Genomic DNA, 16,233 nt, shown 5'->3' on the forward strand with positions numbered 1-16,233 from the left:
ATAATGAATACGACACAAAAACCTAGCCCCCATGCCAGATGGTTAAAATTTCGGACCCTGCCGGGAATCGAACCCGGGACCCCTGTGACCAAAGGCCAGCACGCTGACTATTTAGCCATGGAGCCGAACGTGATCTTCAATTACTCATGTCGTAAAGCATTGGATGTTTCTTAATGTACTCTATCAACAGATCAGTTGCCATTGTCATTGTCCACAATGAACGCGGAAAGCGGAAAAACGCTACATGCAGCGAACTGAAAATGGTTCGCTGTAATCCCGCCATGTATGCGGGAGAGTGACGCTCCGGTGTGAGTGGATCCACATCCCGCTGTACTCATAGTAGTTCCCTCTCCCTTTTCGATCAAGGTAAAAGTAGTTTTGTATAGTTTTTCCCAACCTCTGATTTTCCTTCATTTTCCGTACTAAATTTTGTAGCATATCAAGGTGAGTCAGATTCCCATGTTCTCTTCTGCACGGCACAATACGCTTCTTTGAGAAAAATATGTCAAGTTAGGAAAAAATAAAATACGTATATCCTTGTAATCACAGAATATAAATCTCTGCTCTTACGGTATTTCAGCGTACAGTGCTAACTCTAATATCTTATCGCCATGTCAGTAATAATTGCACAGTAAATTAGCTACTTTCATATCATCTCACATTCCATCCGTCATTACGGCCAATGGATTCTGATCCAGAAGACCGGATGTTTCATCAAATATAGTAGAGACAATACGCGACACTCTGCGAGATATCGAGGGACAGCGATTAGATCTGTGTCTAGCGGAGTGACCTGAGAATTACTGATTCTGCCATAAGAGCACGTGTATTTGTTTGTGAAGTTTTTGGGGTTATTTATGCGTTTGCGTAAAGCTGACATAAGTAAATAGTAGCGTGTGTCATTCCTTTATATCTCCTGCCAGTATGAGTGGAACGATATGTTCTGCGTTTGGCTGCAATAACTATGAAGTGCAGAAGGATTCGCGCTCTTTCTTCCGTTTCCCTCGTGACGAGAAAATGTAAGTAAATACTGTGCTTGCATATGTATTCTTCCAGGTACAAAGCTAGTTTTAAGAAGGCCTACTTCCTAAATTTCTGACCTGCGTGACCCATATTTTAACTGGCTTAAAATATAATAAGCTTATTTTATTGTATTAGTGCAGCAGTTAACCTTCAATACCTACCGATGTGTTGTTGTAGGTGTGATCTGTGGGTTTTGATTTAATTCAGGAAAATGCATATGCATAGGCTATGTGTGTGGCTGGTTGTGTTCCAAGTTTCCCCATTTGGAATACCGTAATTCGTTGTCAAGCAATGAAGAAAATATGGGTGATTTAGGAAATGTGATGATGATGATGATGATGATTCAAATTTGCTTTACCCTAATGTAATGGCAAGTTTTGCTTATAGGGAAATTATGAATGTTTTGCGGCTAAATTTACAGATTTTCTTTCTGTTAGTAGGCTTCAAGTTAAAAGGAAAATTGTCCAGCTCTTAAATGTAAATTCACTGAATCATGTGTGTGAAGAATATGCCAATATTTTTATTGACAAGTGTGCTAATGTGGTACAATGCTTTTGAATTTAAAAAGACAAATCTAGCCGTGAAAGTTCAGGCAGGTACGCTAAAGCTAAAAAAGTAAGTAAGTCCATTTCACATCTTGATTATATGTCGAATTTCAGTCTTTTTCCGTACGGTAAATACATTTCCATTGATATTTGAATTTAGCGCGAAGCCACTGGCAGCACCACAAGGTCTGTCTATTATCTGCGCACTTTTTAGTGATAGATTTACACCCTAGTGCTGAAGCGGTCGACTTTGGTTATCTTCGAGATTCGTATTGGCAACCTTTGAAACACAAACTAAGAATCGCTTATCATCGCTGTGCGCCATCTGGCGTACACTTTTAGTACTCGTACTGTTGTTGTTTACACAGCAAAGCCAAACTATAGAATTCATGCTAGGAACACTTTTCGCAACGGGAAATGTTATATAGTATTAAATATTGTGTGTGTGACACAGTTGTTTGCTTAAAATAATAAAGGTTTATAAAATTCATATCGATCGATCATACACTGACTGACAGAGCAAATGCAACACCAAGAAGGAGTAGTCAGATTTTTATGCCAATTGCAGGGTAGACTGACGTCGCTGAGGTATGCTCATGATGTGAAATGCGCCGCTGTGCTGCGCACGTAGCGAACGATAAATGGGACACGGCATTGGCGAATGGCCCAATTCGTGCCGTGATTTCTCAGCCGACAGTCATTATAGAACGTGTTGTCGTGTGCCACAGGACACGTGTATAGCTAAGAATGCCAGGCCGCCGTCAACGGAGGCATTTCCAGCAGACAGACGACTTTACGAGGGGTATGGTGATCGGGCTGAGAAGGGCAGGTTGGTCGCTTCGTCAAATCGCAGCCGATACCCATAGGGATGTGTCCACGGTGCAGCGCCTGTGGCGAAGATGGTTGGCGCAGGGACATGTGGCACGTGCGAGGGGTCCAGGCGTAGCCCGAGTGACGTCAGCACGCGAGGATCGGCGCATCCGCCGCCAAGCGGTGGCAGCCCCGCACGCCACGTCAACCGCCATTCTTCAGCATGTGCAAGACACCCTGGCTGTTCCAATATCGACCAGAACAATTTCCCGTCGATTGGTTGAAGGAGGCCTGCACTCCCTGCGTCCGCTCAGAAGACTACCATTGACTCCACAGCATAGACGTGCACGCCTGGCATGGTGCCGGGCTAGAGCGACTTGGATGAGGGAATGGCGGAACGTCGTGTTCTCCGATGAGTCACGCTTCTGTTCTGTCAGTGATAGTCACCGCAGACGGGTGTGGCGTCGGCGTGGAGAAAGGTCAAATCCGGCAGTAACTGTGGAGCGCCCTACCGCTAGACAACGCGGCATCATGGTTTGTGGCGCTATTGCGTATGATTCCACGTCACCTCTAGGGCGTATTCAAGGCACGTTAAATGCCCACCGCTACGTGCAGCATGTGCTGCGGCCGGTGGCACTCCCGTACCTTCAGGGGCTGCCCAAATGCTCTGTTTCAGCAGGATAATGCCCACCCACACACTGCTCGCATCTCCCAACAGGCTCTACGAGGTGTACAGATGCTTCCGTGGCCAGCGTACTCTCCGGATCTCTCACCAATCGAACACGTGTGGGATCTCATTGGACGCCGTTCGCAAACTCTGCCCCAGCCTCGTACGGACGACCAACTGTGGCAAATGGTTTACAGAGAATGGAGAACCATCCCTCAGGACACCATCCGCACTCTTATTGACTCTGTACCTCGACGTGTTTCTGCGTGCATCGCCGCTCGCGGTGGTCCTACATCCTACTGAGTCGATGCCGTGCGCATTGTGTAACCTGCATATCGGTTTGAAATAAACATCAATTATTCGTCCGTGCCGTCTCTGTTTTTCCCCAACTTTCATCCCTTTCGAACCACTCCTTCTTGGTGTTGCATTTGCTCTGTCAGTCAGTGTATTATCGATTCAATTCAGATTTCATTTCCATTCAGTTGGCAGTATTAACGGAACCCTTCTTACTTCTCTAACGAGTACAAAAATCCATCCGGAGTTTTTCTAAAGAAGGCTGTGACATCCCATTCGGTGTTCGGCTGTTGTGCAGTGCACACGTCTCGCTCCGGTCACTGGTGCAGCGGCTTTTTCCCGTTTGTAGATAAGTGGAGTGTTTTATGTTTGTGTTTGTATCCTAGTAATTTTTTTGTGTTTGTTCCGGTGCTAGTATAGTGTAATCCCCTTTTGGAGTACTATGTCTATAGATAGTGGCGGTGGCCCTTTAGGACGACCTCCTGATATTGGTAAAGATGCCGTGCGTGAGGACTTACACATGGACGCTAGTAATACTGATACCCAACGAGACAGTTCTCAAGATACAATACGTGACATGGATCAGCGTCCGCACGTTCCTGTATCTACATATTCTAACACTCATCTTGGCCCTTACATAGTATTTGTCGAATCGACCGAATCTCAAAATAAAATTAGGACATATTCACCCTATGACTCTGGGTCGGATTTTCTACGAGAGGCAAATTGGTGACGTCAAGGCCATCCATAGGAAGGGAAGAAATAGGATTCAAGTTACTTTCATGTCTAGTAAGGCTGCAAACGCCTGTCTTTCTCATCCCATTCTTAAAGAAAAGAAATTGACAGCTTTTATTCCGTCCTCGAATATTCATCGAGTAGGGGTAATACGGGGAGTAGACACTACTATTTCCGAGTCCGACATTCTCACCTATTTAGACTCACCATATCCTGTAGTGAAAGTACAACGTCTAAATAGACGTTCATCCAAAGAAGGAAAAACTGAATATATCCCTACAGGTGCTGTGAAGGTTGTATTCGAAAGTCAACAACTTTCGAAAAGTGTGTCCATTTTTAAGGTCATTTTAGAGGTTCAGGCCTTTATATTCTCTCCTTTATTATGCAAACGATGTCAGCGGTATGGACATACCGCTACTAATTGTCGTTCCAGGGAGCCGAGATGTGGAAAATGTTCCCTTACTCACTCTACTGAAGATTGCACTCACCAAGTAGTTAAATGCCTTAACTGTGGCGGAAATCATCCTGCGGGAGCAGAACATTGTGAAATCCACAAACAACAGAAAGAAATTAAACGCATTATGAGTGTTGAAAACAAATCATATTTAGAAGTGAAAAACTATTTTGCCCCATTACAGTCCCTATCCAACCCCCTTCTGATGCCACAACATTTTCCTCCTTTACCCAATAGGCCATCTCAATCGGAAGAAACTCTCCCTCGAAAGCGTAAATTTACTATGGTGGTTAGTAACCCTTCCCGCCCACCCGTTAAACCAGGTTATGACAGGGCATCATATCTCAATTTGATAAGTAATCCGAAGACGGTTCCAGAACATTCTGGCACTCCAGTCGTGCGTTTGATACCTGCTACTTCTAACGAGCCTGCATCTACATCACGGAAGTCAAGTCCTCACGGGCAACCCTCGGATTCCCACGCACCACTATCAGCTTCTCCCTCTGTCACGGCTTTACACGGTAATTCCAATGTTACTTTTATCGACCAATGTCGCACCTTTAATAAGAAAATTGAAGATTTAATAGCAGACGTGGGACAAAATGTCCGCTTGAAGCATTTGTTAAAGTCATTACAGGAAGAGACTCTTCTTTTATTGGAACACTCCACTCCTTCCAAGTAAAACATACGGCTATTTTAATAGAATTGTAGGAGCACTCTCCACACATCCGCCTCCGCCTAAATCGTGTCTGTAAGCTTACACATCTCTATCGCCTTATTCTTCTTGACAGTACCTTCTGTCCATGTGGCCGAGCAGTCAGTACTGTAACTCCCATCTTTTTTCACTGTCAGACATATGAACATCACCGTCGTGAATGTATAGGTAAGCTTTTTCATGAGGGTTACCAACTGCCGTTAAACGTTTCGTGTTTAGTGTCCTAACTGACTTTTCACGTTGTCGGCTTAATCATCAATTTTTTCGTTGTATGTAACATCCAGTTGTAACCTTTTCCTTTCCTCTAGGTACGGACTTGCACATACTCACCCTTATATGTGGTCCGGTCCTGTTTGTTTGTAGTAAGACGTCGTGACAGACCACACAGACGTGAAGAATTAGAACCTTGTGTCCCAGTGTTTTTGTGTTCTTCCCTGATCGTTTAGCCTATATATCATTGGTATTTTCCTAAGTTTCATCATTAACCGTTGCAATTCGCTTCTTTACATAGGTCTCCCTCCTCTTTCGTAGTGTATTACTTTCTTCTACTGTTGGCACCTCTTCCAGACATTAACAAATACAGTAGAGACAATACACGACACTGAGCGAGATATCAAGGGACAGCTATTGGAGCACACTCTAGCGGATAGACCTGAACGGTACTGATTCTGTCATAAGAGCACGTGTATTTTTGTGTGATGTTTTTGGTGTTATTTATGCGTTTTCAGTGAGTTGACATAATTAAATAGTAGCGTGTGTCATTCCTTGATATCTCCTTTCAACATGAGGGGAAAGGTATGTGCTGTGTTTGGCTGCAGTAATTACGAAGTAGAGAAAAATGCGCGCTCGTTCTTCAGGTTCCATCGTGACAAGAACATGCAAGTAATATTGTGTTCGCATATATATTCTTCCAGTGACAGAGATTTTTATAGTACTTCCTAATCTTCTGACCTGCTCGACGCATGTTTTAACGGGCTTAAAATATAATACGCATATTTTATTGTATAGTGCAGCAGTTAACCTTCAATACCGATGTGTTGTTGTAGGTGTGATCTGTGGGTTTTGAAATGTCACTGAAGCGATTTGGATAAAGTGTACAAAAAAGAAGGGACGTTACGCTTGTATAAGAATTATAAGATCTGTTCAGATCATTTCCAGGCCAGCGACTTTAAAAATCCTCGACTATACAGCCAAGGGTATGTTACATTTTTACTCTAATTGTACGTAAATATTCCTCAAAGCATCACTATCGACAACATTTACAAACTTTTCTTTCTTTTATCCCTCTCAGATTAAAGCCGGGATTTTATAGATTTTCTTTCTGTTAGTAGGCTTCATGTTAAGAGGAAAATTGTCCAGCTATTAAATGTTAATTCAATGCATCATATGTGTAAGGAATGTGCCGATTTTTTTATTGACAAATGTCTTAATGTGATGATACATTGTTTTTAAATGAGGAAAAAAGACAAATCCAACCGTAAGATTTCAGGCAGGTATGCTAAAGCTAAAAAAGTAATGCATAAATGAAAGATCAAGCCATTTCACAGCAGTCCATTTCACACCTTGTTTATATGTCTAATTTCAGTCTTTGAATAATAACCTTTTAAATAATTCTTCATTCATTTATCCAGAATTGCTTTAGCAACTTCGAAGTTAATATCTCAATACCACTGTCTTTCTAGAGGTAATTTATTTATCCATTTCCGTATATACATTTCCATTGATATTTGAATTTAGCGCGATTTGTTCAGGTCAAGTCACTAGGAGCGCCACCGTCGAATTGTCTCCCATTTTAGCTAGGCGAAATCCGTAAGTGTCGTGTATTGTCTCTACTGTATTTGACATTAATTAACCCGCAAACCAGTGACTAGACGTAGCGTCTTACGACGATGTCCTACAACTAACCAAGGAGAAGAAGAAGAGTACAAAAATCTATCACTAAAAAGTGCGCGGATAATATACTGAACTTGGTCTCCCATATTAACAAGGCGTATTGTCTCTCGGCGTTAAACATTGGCATTACAACAGTTTAGATTGGCTTCTTTCAATTATATAACGGCACCCTTGCAGAGTATAGAGAGAACTATTTCTAACAGGAGGTAAGTTGTGATAAAGAGCCCTATTTAGATTTTGGCAGCTACTTGAAGCAGTGGTAGGCTACTAATATTACAATTGATCGTACTATTTCTTTCCAAACCAGTAATAGTGGTTGTGACCAACTTGGACTTATAAAGGAGATAAGAATGTGATTAGATATGGCAATAATACTGTCACAGTCTTCAGTATGTTTTTACGGCGATATGATTTTTTTTTTTTTTTTTTAACGAAGGAAAAGTTTCCATCTCGAACTGGCCGTCATGCTGTTTAGAACTCTGGCGGAGGGAAGTTGCTGGACAACAGGGTCATGTTCTTAACCGTAAGATTTTAAACTTACGTTTTAATTTGTAACATATCACTGCCAGTGTAAGACTACAAGACTACGATATCTGCGAAAATAAGTTTTCTAAAGATTCGAAGCGATGCCATCGTGGAAACCGCGACAATTGTTGATACCGTGGTCTTGCAGTGAAATTGAATTGCACAAATTCTCTTTCAATTTTCTTCCACTTTAAACTCATGCATCTGCAGATTACACTGTTTTGTATTGAACATCTTAAAAAAACGAAGAGTACCTCAATGTAAAACAAATTTATTTTACTGCAAGTGTCTAATGTTACACATTTAACCATGTTCGCACTTTCATACTGAGATACACCAACTGGAGTAAAAAGGCAAAGATAGAAAATATTTCAGTTATCATGGTTTTGCAGTAGTATGGCAAAATCTCAATATATGACCGTTATGTGAGTGATGCTGTCTGTGGCTGCCTGCAATAGGTATTATCCGCACACTTTATCTTGGTGCATTTACACCCTAGTGCTGAATCGGTCGACCTCGGCGATCTTCGAGATTCGTACTGGCAACCTTTGAAACACAAACTATGAATCGCTTAAGCATCGTTGTGCGACATCTGGCGTACACTTTACGTACTAGTACTGTTGTTGTTTACACAACAAAGACAAAGTATAGAATTCATGCTAGGAACAAGATTCGCATCGAGAAATGTTTTATAATGTTATATAATGCGTATGTGACATAGTTGTTGGCTTAAGATGATAACGGTTTAGAAATTTCATACCGATCGATCATATTCTCGATTCAATTCAGATTTCATTTTCATTCAGTTGGCAGCACCAGGCAGCACTATCGATACCGGGACAGCTCCCTCCTTACTCCTCACCGCCGTACACAGATGCACCAAGATAAAGTGTGCGGATAATAACTTGTTTGTCTGACAGTGCTACAAGTTACCGAAATTTAGTTCTGGTAACTAAAATGTCCTGTCAGTGTGCGACGCTAGTTATTAATTTACCGAGCTCGATAGCTGCAGTCGCTTAAGTGCGGCCAGTATCCAGTATTCGGGAGATAGTGGGTTCGAACCCCACTATCGGCAGCCCTGAAAATGGTTTTCTGTGGTTTCCCATTTTCACACCAGGCAAATGCTGGGGCTGTACCTTAATTAAGGCCACGGCCGCTTCCTTCCCACTCCTAGCCCTTTCCTGTCCCATCGTCGCCATAAGACCTCTCTGTGTCGGTGCGACGTAAAGCAAAAAAAAAAATTATTAATTATTTTTGACAGAATATAGTGTAGTTTCAGTTGGGAAAGAGGGCATTATTAAGTCCAGGATTTGTACCGGGCTAGCTGTAGCTTGATGTCTTCTACATTCTGTATTGGAATTTTCATCTGGAAAAAGTGATGGTTCTTGATTTATAAATTTCATTTTTCCATATTGATAGTTATCAATTGTCATTTCCTTTTATAACAATTGGAAACCGATGGTATCGAGAAAAACGTCTGCGATTATACCCCAGACCAGGAAAAGAAATGGTAGAAACATAACTATCAGTTGGTCTTTTCACTAGCCAATACTGTCACAGCAGAAGGTGTGGTTTGCGGTTCTAAGCTGGGGGAAATGGTTTTGTCACCAGCCAGACATGTCTTGTATAATATGATGTTCTTGTCACTAGCCAGTGTGAGAATAGTTCCTAATCTGGTAACATGATATTGCAAACTGTGATGTCATGTGAATCTCGCCATGTTGGATTCTTAATCACTCTTTTGTGTACTGTAAGTACAGTTTTACTGAACTCCTATTTTTCCTCTGACCTGAGTTAAGAGAAGAAGCTTATCTATTGTAGGTTTGTTTCCCTTTAAATCTAAAGCACCCTTATTGGCATGGACTGAGGACATATTTCTGTGAATATTAATGGAATTCCCAATAGTTAAGAAAGTGATCTAAGATGTTTCCCAGATTTGATGTACCGTATATTTCAATAGCTATATTGCTTGTATTTTGCAGGGTATTTTGTCAAAAAGTATGGAGGAACCTGTGTTTGTCAAATGTGAGCCAGCATTGTCTTCAGATACAGAAGAACCCTCAAACTTTGTAAGTTGACTAAGTTAAGTATCTAATGATCGATAACACTAGTGTGCGATGGTTCTGTTTTTAACTTTTAATGCTGCAGTTCCTTAAGTGTGGCCAGTATCCAGTATTTGGGAGATAGTGGGTTCGAACCCCATTGTCGGCAGCCCTGAAGATGGTTTTCCGTGGTTTCCTATTTTCAAATGAGGCAAATGCTGGAGTTGTACCTTAATTATGGCCACGGCTGCTTCCTTCTCACTCCTAGCCCTTTCCTGCTCCATTGCCGCCATAAGACCTATCTGTGTCTGTGTGACGTAAAGCAAATAGCAAAAAAAAAAAAAAAACTTTTGATGATGATTTATATGTATCTTGGTGCACTGAACCCAAAAATGACCTTAGTTCAATTCCATCATATCAGAATTTTTTTGTAAATTGCAATGTACTTAATGCCGCATCAGAGCCATGAATTAGTGATCTAGGCACATGCATTCAAAATTTTATTAAACATGTTCTGTATTTGGTGCGCGGACCCGTGAGGGGAAGCGAATGAGCATTGAAAGCCAGGGGAAGTTCCATCCAAGGATCGAATGTGATAGAGATAACAGTCTGACGAGAACACAAGAGGACAAGCCTCGATCCCGTACCATGTGATAATACAGTGGGGGCGAAAATCGTGGACAGCCAATATTCCGCACAGAAATTTTATGTGGGAAGCCAGTCTAACGTGACGGAAAGGCGAGGAGGGATTAAATTATCATCTCAAATGATACTATGATTAGGAGAACAAATGACACCGCATGCTCTTTGGAATTATGTAGAGAGATTGTCTATCACATAAAGAAAGCGTCCCCATGCGATACACTGAACATGTGGCCTGTCGTGGGGAGTCCCACAATTGTTTAAGAGGCAGGGATGATGCTATAGATATTGCAAGATTGTTTACGAATGGATCACCTTCCGCACACAATCAAGATTCATGGAATACGTTTAGCTACCTCTCGAGCGCATTGCTTCACTGATATTCGTGATATCAATGAAATAGATTGATATCCTCTCCGGGAGGCGTCTAGAGTCAGCTAACTTGTGCCAGTCTTAATAAATAGACCAGCAGCAGGCGCACTCCAGCTCAGTTGTGAAATAGTCTTGGAGCTTACTTCACGTCACTTGTCACAAGAATATGCTCCTTTGTGTGGTAATTATTTGGGAGATAAATGCTCGTATTGGAAAATCAGTACATGAATGTATGTGTTTGAGAGTGATCTTAGTTTTTTCTAGTAATGTTAAAGGAACTTTAATCAATCACTACTGATCTGCATTTAGGGCAGTCGCCCAGGTGGCAGATTTCCTACTGTCATTTTCCTAGCCTTTTCTTAAAAGATTGCAAAGAAATTGGAAATTTATTGAACATCTCACTTGATAAGTTATTCCAATCCCTAATTCCCCTTCCTATAAACGAATATTTGCCCCAATTTGTCCTCTTGAATTCCAACTTTATCTTCATATTGTGATCTTTCCTACTTTTAAAGACACCATCCAAACTTATTCATCTACTGATGTCCTCCCACGCCATCTCTCCACTGACAGCCCGGAACATACCACTTATTACAAGTCATTAATCTTTTTTTTTTTTTGGTCCGTGTTGACTACAGTGATCACATTCAATTTACAAAGTATACGTTTATTGTTCACCTATTCAATACCTACAGTACCACATTTTGTGGTTAAATAATTATAAAAGGTTGAAAAGTTGCGGACATGTTTCGCCCTTCTTATTGGGCATCATCAGCACCTTAGTTAATCTTAAAACAAACAATTTAAAAAATGATTACACTATTGTTTATGAAAAATTAAGATGAGATATGTTGTGATATTAAAAAAAATTCTATGATAGAGTAGTTAAGAAATTTGACATGGGAAATACGAGCACATGATAAAATTACTGTAGTATATTTTACAGTATTGTCTAAAAATTAATTGTAATGATAAGAAGTTTTTAAAATCGGCATGTATCTGGAATTGAAATGGATCCTCTTCTTAGTGAAAGTCAATAATATTTGCCGCGATCGCTGCTAAGTAGATCAGAGGATGAATTTTGTTTTAAATTATATATTCCAACTGTTAAATTTAGGTTGAAAAGAAGCAATTGGTGTTCCTTTGTTGGGTTGAATTGATTTAAGATACACTCTGACATAATTTATCTGTGTTTGATAGTTATGTTGATTTTCACATAAGAGTAGTTTTCCAGATGTTGTAGGGAATCTCGACGGGTAGAGTGTTGTTAAACTGCAAAATAATAAAAACACGTATTTAATGTGTGTGTTTAAAGAGTATGTGATTGTACAGTGTTGTGGATTGCGTAAAATTGGATACTTAAACAAATGCCGTGTGAATGTCTATCTGGTTTTGTTAGCAGCGTTGGTCTGACTGGAGTTCCTACTTTGCATGTTGTATGGGTGTGACAGAGAGAGGGGGGCGAGTTGAGGGAGGGTAGAACTGGGCGGAGTAATACGTGTTGGTATCGGTGTGGGAGGGGGACTATTTAGAGCTGCAATTGTAGGCTTAGTAGTCGGGGGGGGGGGGGTATAAGTGGGGTTGTTGAATTGACACTTTTAAGTGTTCGTGGGATCTTATTTTGCTTTGGAATAACTGTTTTTAATAACTAGGGCGTTAATGTATATAAAGAACTCTTAACCTCCGTGTCGTCGGTAAGGTTGCGCTCTTTATTAAATGTTTTGTCTAGAAGTATATAAATATTCTCTAATTCATTTAGCAGTTTCCCCGTATTAGTAATTCTGATTATTGTAAGATCCTTTTCTATTGAAGTAAAATGGTGACCTGTTTCCTTCATATGCGTACTCATAGCGGAATATTTGTTGTGTTTATCAGCATTGAAATGTTCCATGTATCTTACAAGGAAACTTCGTCCAGTCTGACCGACGTATGAAAATCCACACTGTGAACATATTAACCTGTACACTCTTGAACCTGAATATTTACTGTTGTTATTATTATTATTTATTTTATTATAATTGAAAAATATGTTTTGTGTTATGTTGGTTGTTCTGAAATCTATGTTTATGTTATATTTGTTGAAGATATTAGTAATTTGGTGGATAGTTGGGTTACCATATGTAAAAATGGCGTATTTATTTCTGTTAGGTTCGTCTGGTATAAGGTTTGTGGACAACTTGTTTTTAATCTTATGTATTAGGCGGTTTACCATTTCGATCTTGTATCCATTAATTTTGGCAAGATTCCTTATGGAAATTCTAAGTTCCCATGGAGGGAATTAGATATTTTTCCACCAATAGAGCATATCAAAAATCTGATCAAAAATTAGATGTTGGCTTTTCAGGCGTTTGCTCTATTAACCAGCGTTTCGTCTTAGGTCTGACACTAGACTCGTCAGAGTGGGATGTGTCAGACCGTACCCACTGACGCTGGGGTGTATGCAGGTGAAGATTCCTTATGTAATTTAAATCAGTTTTTAACTTTACAGTGGATAATGGAATTCTTAAAGCTTGGTATATCAGGCTGTAAAAGGATGCCTGTTTCTGTGATCCGGGGTGTAGTGGAGAATTATTTATGGTTACTGATGAATGTGTAAGTTTCCTGTGTATCTGATACTAAGTGGAGTTATTGTTTCGGGTGACCTTTGTATCTAAGAAGTTTAAGGAGCCTTTATCCTCATCCTCTTTTGTAAAGTTTACGTTAGGGTTGATGTTGTTTAAGTTTTCTAATATTTCGTTGCTGTTGGTGACATTCTTATCAATTACTACAAACGTGTCATCCACATACCGCAACCACAAACAGATTCCTTTAATGTCGGTTTTGATTTTTATGTGCTCTATCGTGTCCATGTAGATATCAGCTAGGATGCCCGAAATTCGGTCTCCCATCCCTAAGCCGTTCTGTTTATTGATTTTTTATTAAAAATGAAATAGTTGTTATCTAATGTAAACTTCAATATTGTCATGAATTCGTCGATCTCCATTTTACTGAGGCTACTGTGTTTACAGATGTTATTATAGATAATATTAATAGTGTCTCTGGTCGGGATGTTTGAATACATGTTAACTACGTCAAAGGAGCACATTGTGTGATGGGGTTGTAGATTGAAATTATTCAGGGTCTCGCAAAAATCAGTTGAATTCTTTAAGGTCTGCTTGTTATTAAACGTGTAGTGTCTTTTGAGGAAGCTATGAATGTATCTCGAAATTTTATAGGTTGGACTGTTATGGCAGTTAATGATGGGACGTATTGGGATATCCTTCTTGTGTATTTTAGGAAGGGCTCTTGCTACAGGGAGACTGGGATTCATGTTTGTGAGCTTTTGTTGTTCCTGATCGTTAGAAAGAAATGTTTTTTTTTTAAGGAATGTCTTTCGGTTACGTTGTATTCTTGCTATCAGGTCCTTATTAACTATCGTGTAGTTATATTATTATGAAAATCTTCTGTTTTTTGAATATATGTATTTTTATCTAGTAGAACTATTGAGCCTCCTTTATCAGCTTTGGTTACAATGATGATGTTATTATCTATTTTGGTTTTCATGTTCTGCATTAATGTATGTTGTTCGGGGTCAAATTTATTGTTCAGGTCTTCCGCTAACCTTGGAAGTTTTTTCTTTAAATCTGTTCTTATATCATTTTGTACTTCACAAGGTAGTTTGGAAATGTTGGTTTCTATTTCGGCTATTGTGTTTATAATATCGACCTCTTTATTCTTGTTAGGCCAATTATGTTTAGGACCTTTGTGTAAAACCTCTATCTCTTCATTTGAAAACTATATCTTTGTCAAATTTGTTACTATAGGAGTGTTGGTATGCGATGGGTTTGTTGTTAGTTTACTTTGTGAGTGCATTAGGTTAAAGATTAAGATGGTGGAATGTATATCGTAGGCCTATAGTCATTACATGTAAATATAGTATAATTAATGCATGTATTTTCTGTAGATGTAGGTTTGCACTCAATACATTTTCCTTTAAATGTCAAATTAGTAGTAGATTTATAGCATAAGGTCTTTTTTTTTTTTTGGATACAGATATGATGTATGATGAACAACACTGCGATTCAAATCAACAACCTCCATTTTAGATGGGGGTTTCCGTAAGGAAATATTTATATTAATTCATCTATTCCCGTGCATTGTAAAGAAGTATGATGTTTCTTGTATGACTAATTATCGAGTTTAAAAGCATTGTTTCTTTGTTATTCTTCGGCGTGCTCAGGTCACGAACCCGGGTCTGTATTTCTTGAGTCTGTGTCAGTGTGAGTTAAATAGTGTGAAGATCCCTGTTAATGATCTAATTATTTAAAGTTGTGATTTGCAGTTTTACCAAAGGGCACTGCTACGGTTATATATACAAGATGTTAAAAGCAGGTGATTTGTTTTCAGTAGAATGAGAAGTTTAGAATACTGTGTAGGGTCACACAGGGAGTTCAAAGGACGTTGTGAGAGAAGGAAGCCCGATGTCTTGATTGATAAATTTCATTTTTTATTCCGTATTGATAGTCACCATAAGTCATAAATGAAAGAGAAGTTCCACCTAATCAATACTATTTTATTGTCACATGTAGGACCGGTTTCGACCTCTCAAAAGGTCATCCTCAGCTACACTAGAATTGCATTTACATATTATGCCTCATATTGAGAGCTAATGACATACTCTAGAATTCAACGATTTTAAAGTGGTTATACCCATGTTGAGAATTCAATATTATACAATTACAAAATTAATTGTTCTTATTACACTCAATGTACATATGTAAGAAACTAATATGAGTTTGTCTTTTCTTTAATGTGATGAGTATGTCAGAGTATTTTTAACATAGGCATTTGCCTAGTCAGTTTAATTGATCTTCAATCTTTTGAATATTTAGTCCTGTATGAAATGAACTTAATTGAACAATTGTAAAATAATCAATATTATAGTCGTTTTAACAATAATTTACACTTAATGTGGAGATATACATATATATTATACTATATTTACTAATGTTTTATTTTGACTAGTCATTTGTTTTATTGAATTATCAACATGTATATCTCCACATTTAGTGTAAATTATTGTTAAAATGACTATAATACTGATTATTTTACAATTGTTCAATTAAGTTCATTTCATACAGGACTAAATATTCAAAAGATTGGAGATCAATTAAACTGACTAGGCAAATGCCTATGTTAAAAATACTCTGACATACTCATCACATTAAAGAAAAGACGAACTCATATTAGTTTCTTACATATGTACATTGAGTGTAATAAGAGCAATTAATTTTGTAATTGTATAATATTGAATTCTCAACATGGGTATAACCACTTTAAAATCGTTGAATTCTAGAGTATGTAATTAGCTTTCAATATGAGGCATAATATGTAAATGCAATTCTAGTGTAGCTGAGGATGACCTTTTGAGAGGTCGAAACCGGTCCTACATGTGACAATAAAATAGTATTGATTAGGTGGAACTTCTCTTTCATTTATGACTTATGGAAGTCCGATGTGCATGGTGACCCATCTGT

General features: G+C 39.1%; 1 protein-coding gene across 1 annotated transcript in view; it reads left to right on the forward strand.

Moving 5' to 3' along the window:
* Positions 1–16,233, forward strand: part of LOC136866928 (uncharacterized) — a 126,735-nt gene that overhangs the window by 56,397 nt on the left and 54,105 nt on the right. Inside the window, exon 2 of the mRNA XM_068226550.1 lies at positions 9,644–9,730. Within this exon, the coding sequence (XP_068082651.1) occupies positions 9,662–9,730 (69 nt within the window). The 5' untranslated portion in view covers positions 9,644–9,661. The remainder of the gene's footprint in view (positions 1–9,643; positions 9,731–16,233) is intronic.

The sequence above is a fragment of the Anabrus simplex genome, chromosome 3 (assembly GCF_040414725.1).
Source record: "Anabrus simplex isolate iqAnaSimp1 chromosome 3, ASM4041472v1, whole genome shotgun sequence".
Classification (NCBI taxonomy): domain Eukaryota; kingdom Metazoa; phylum Arthropoda; class Insecta; order Orthoptera; family Tettigoniidae; genus Anabrus; species Anabrus simplex.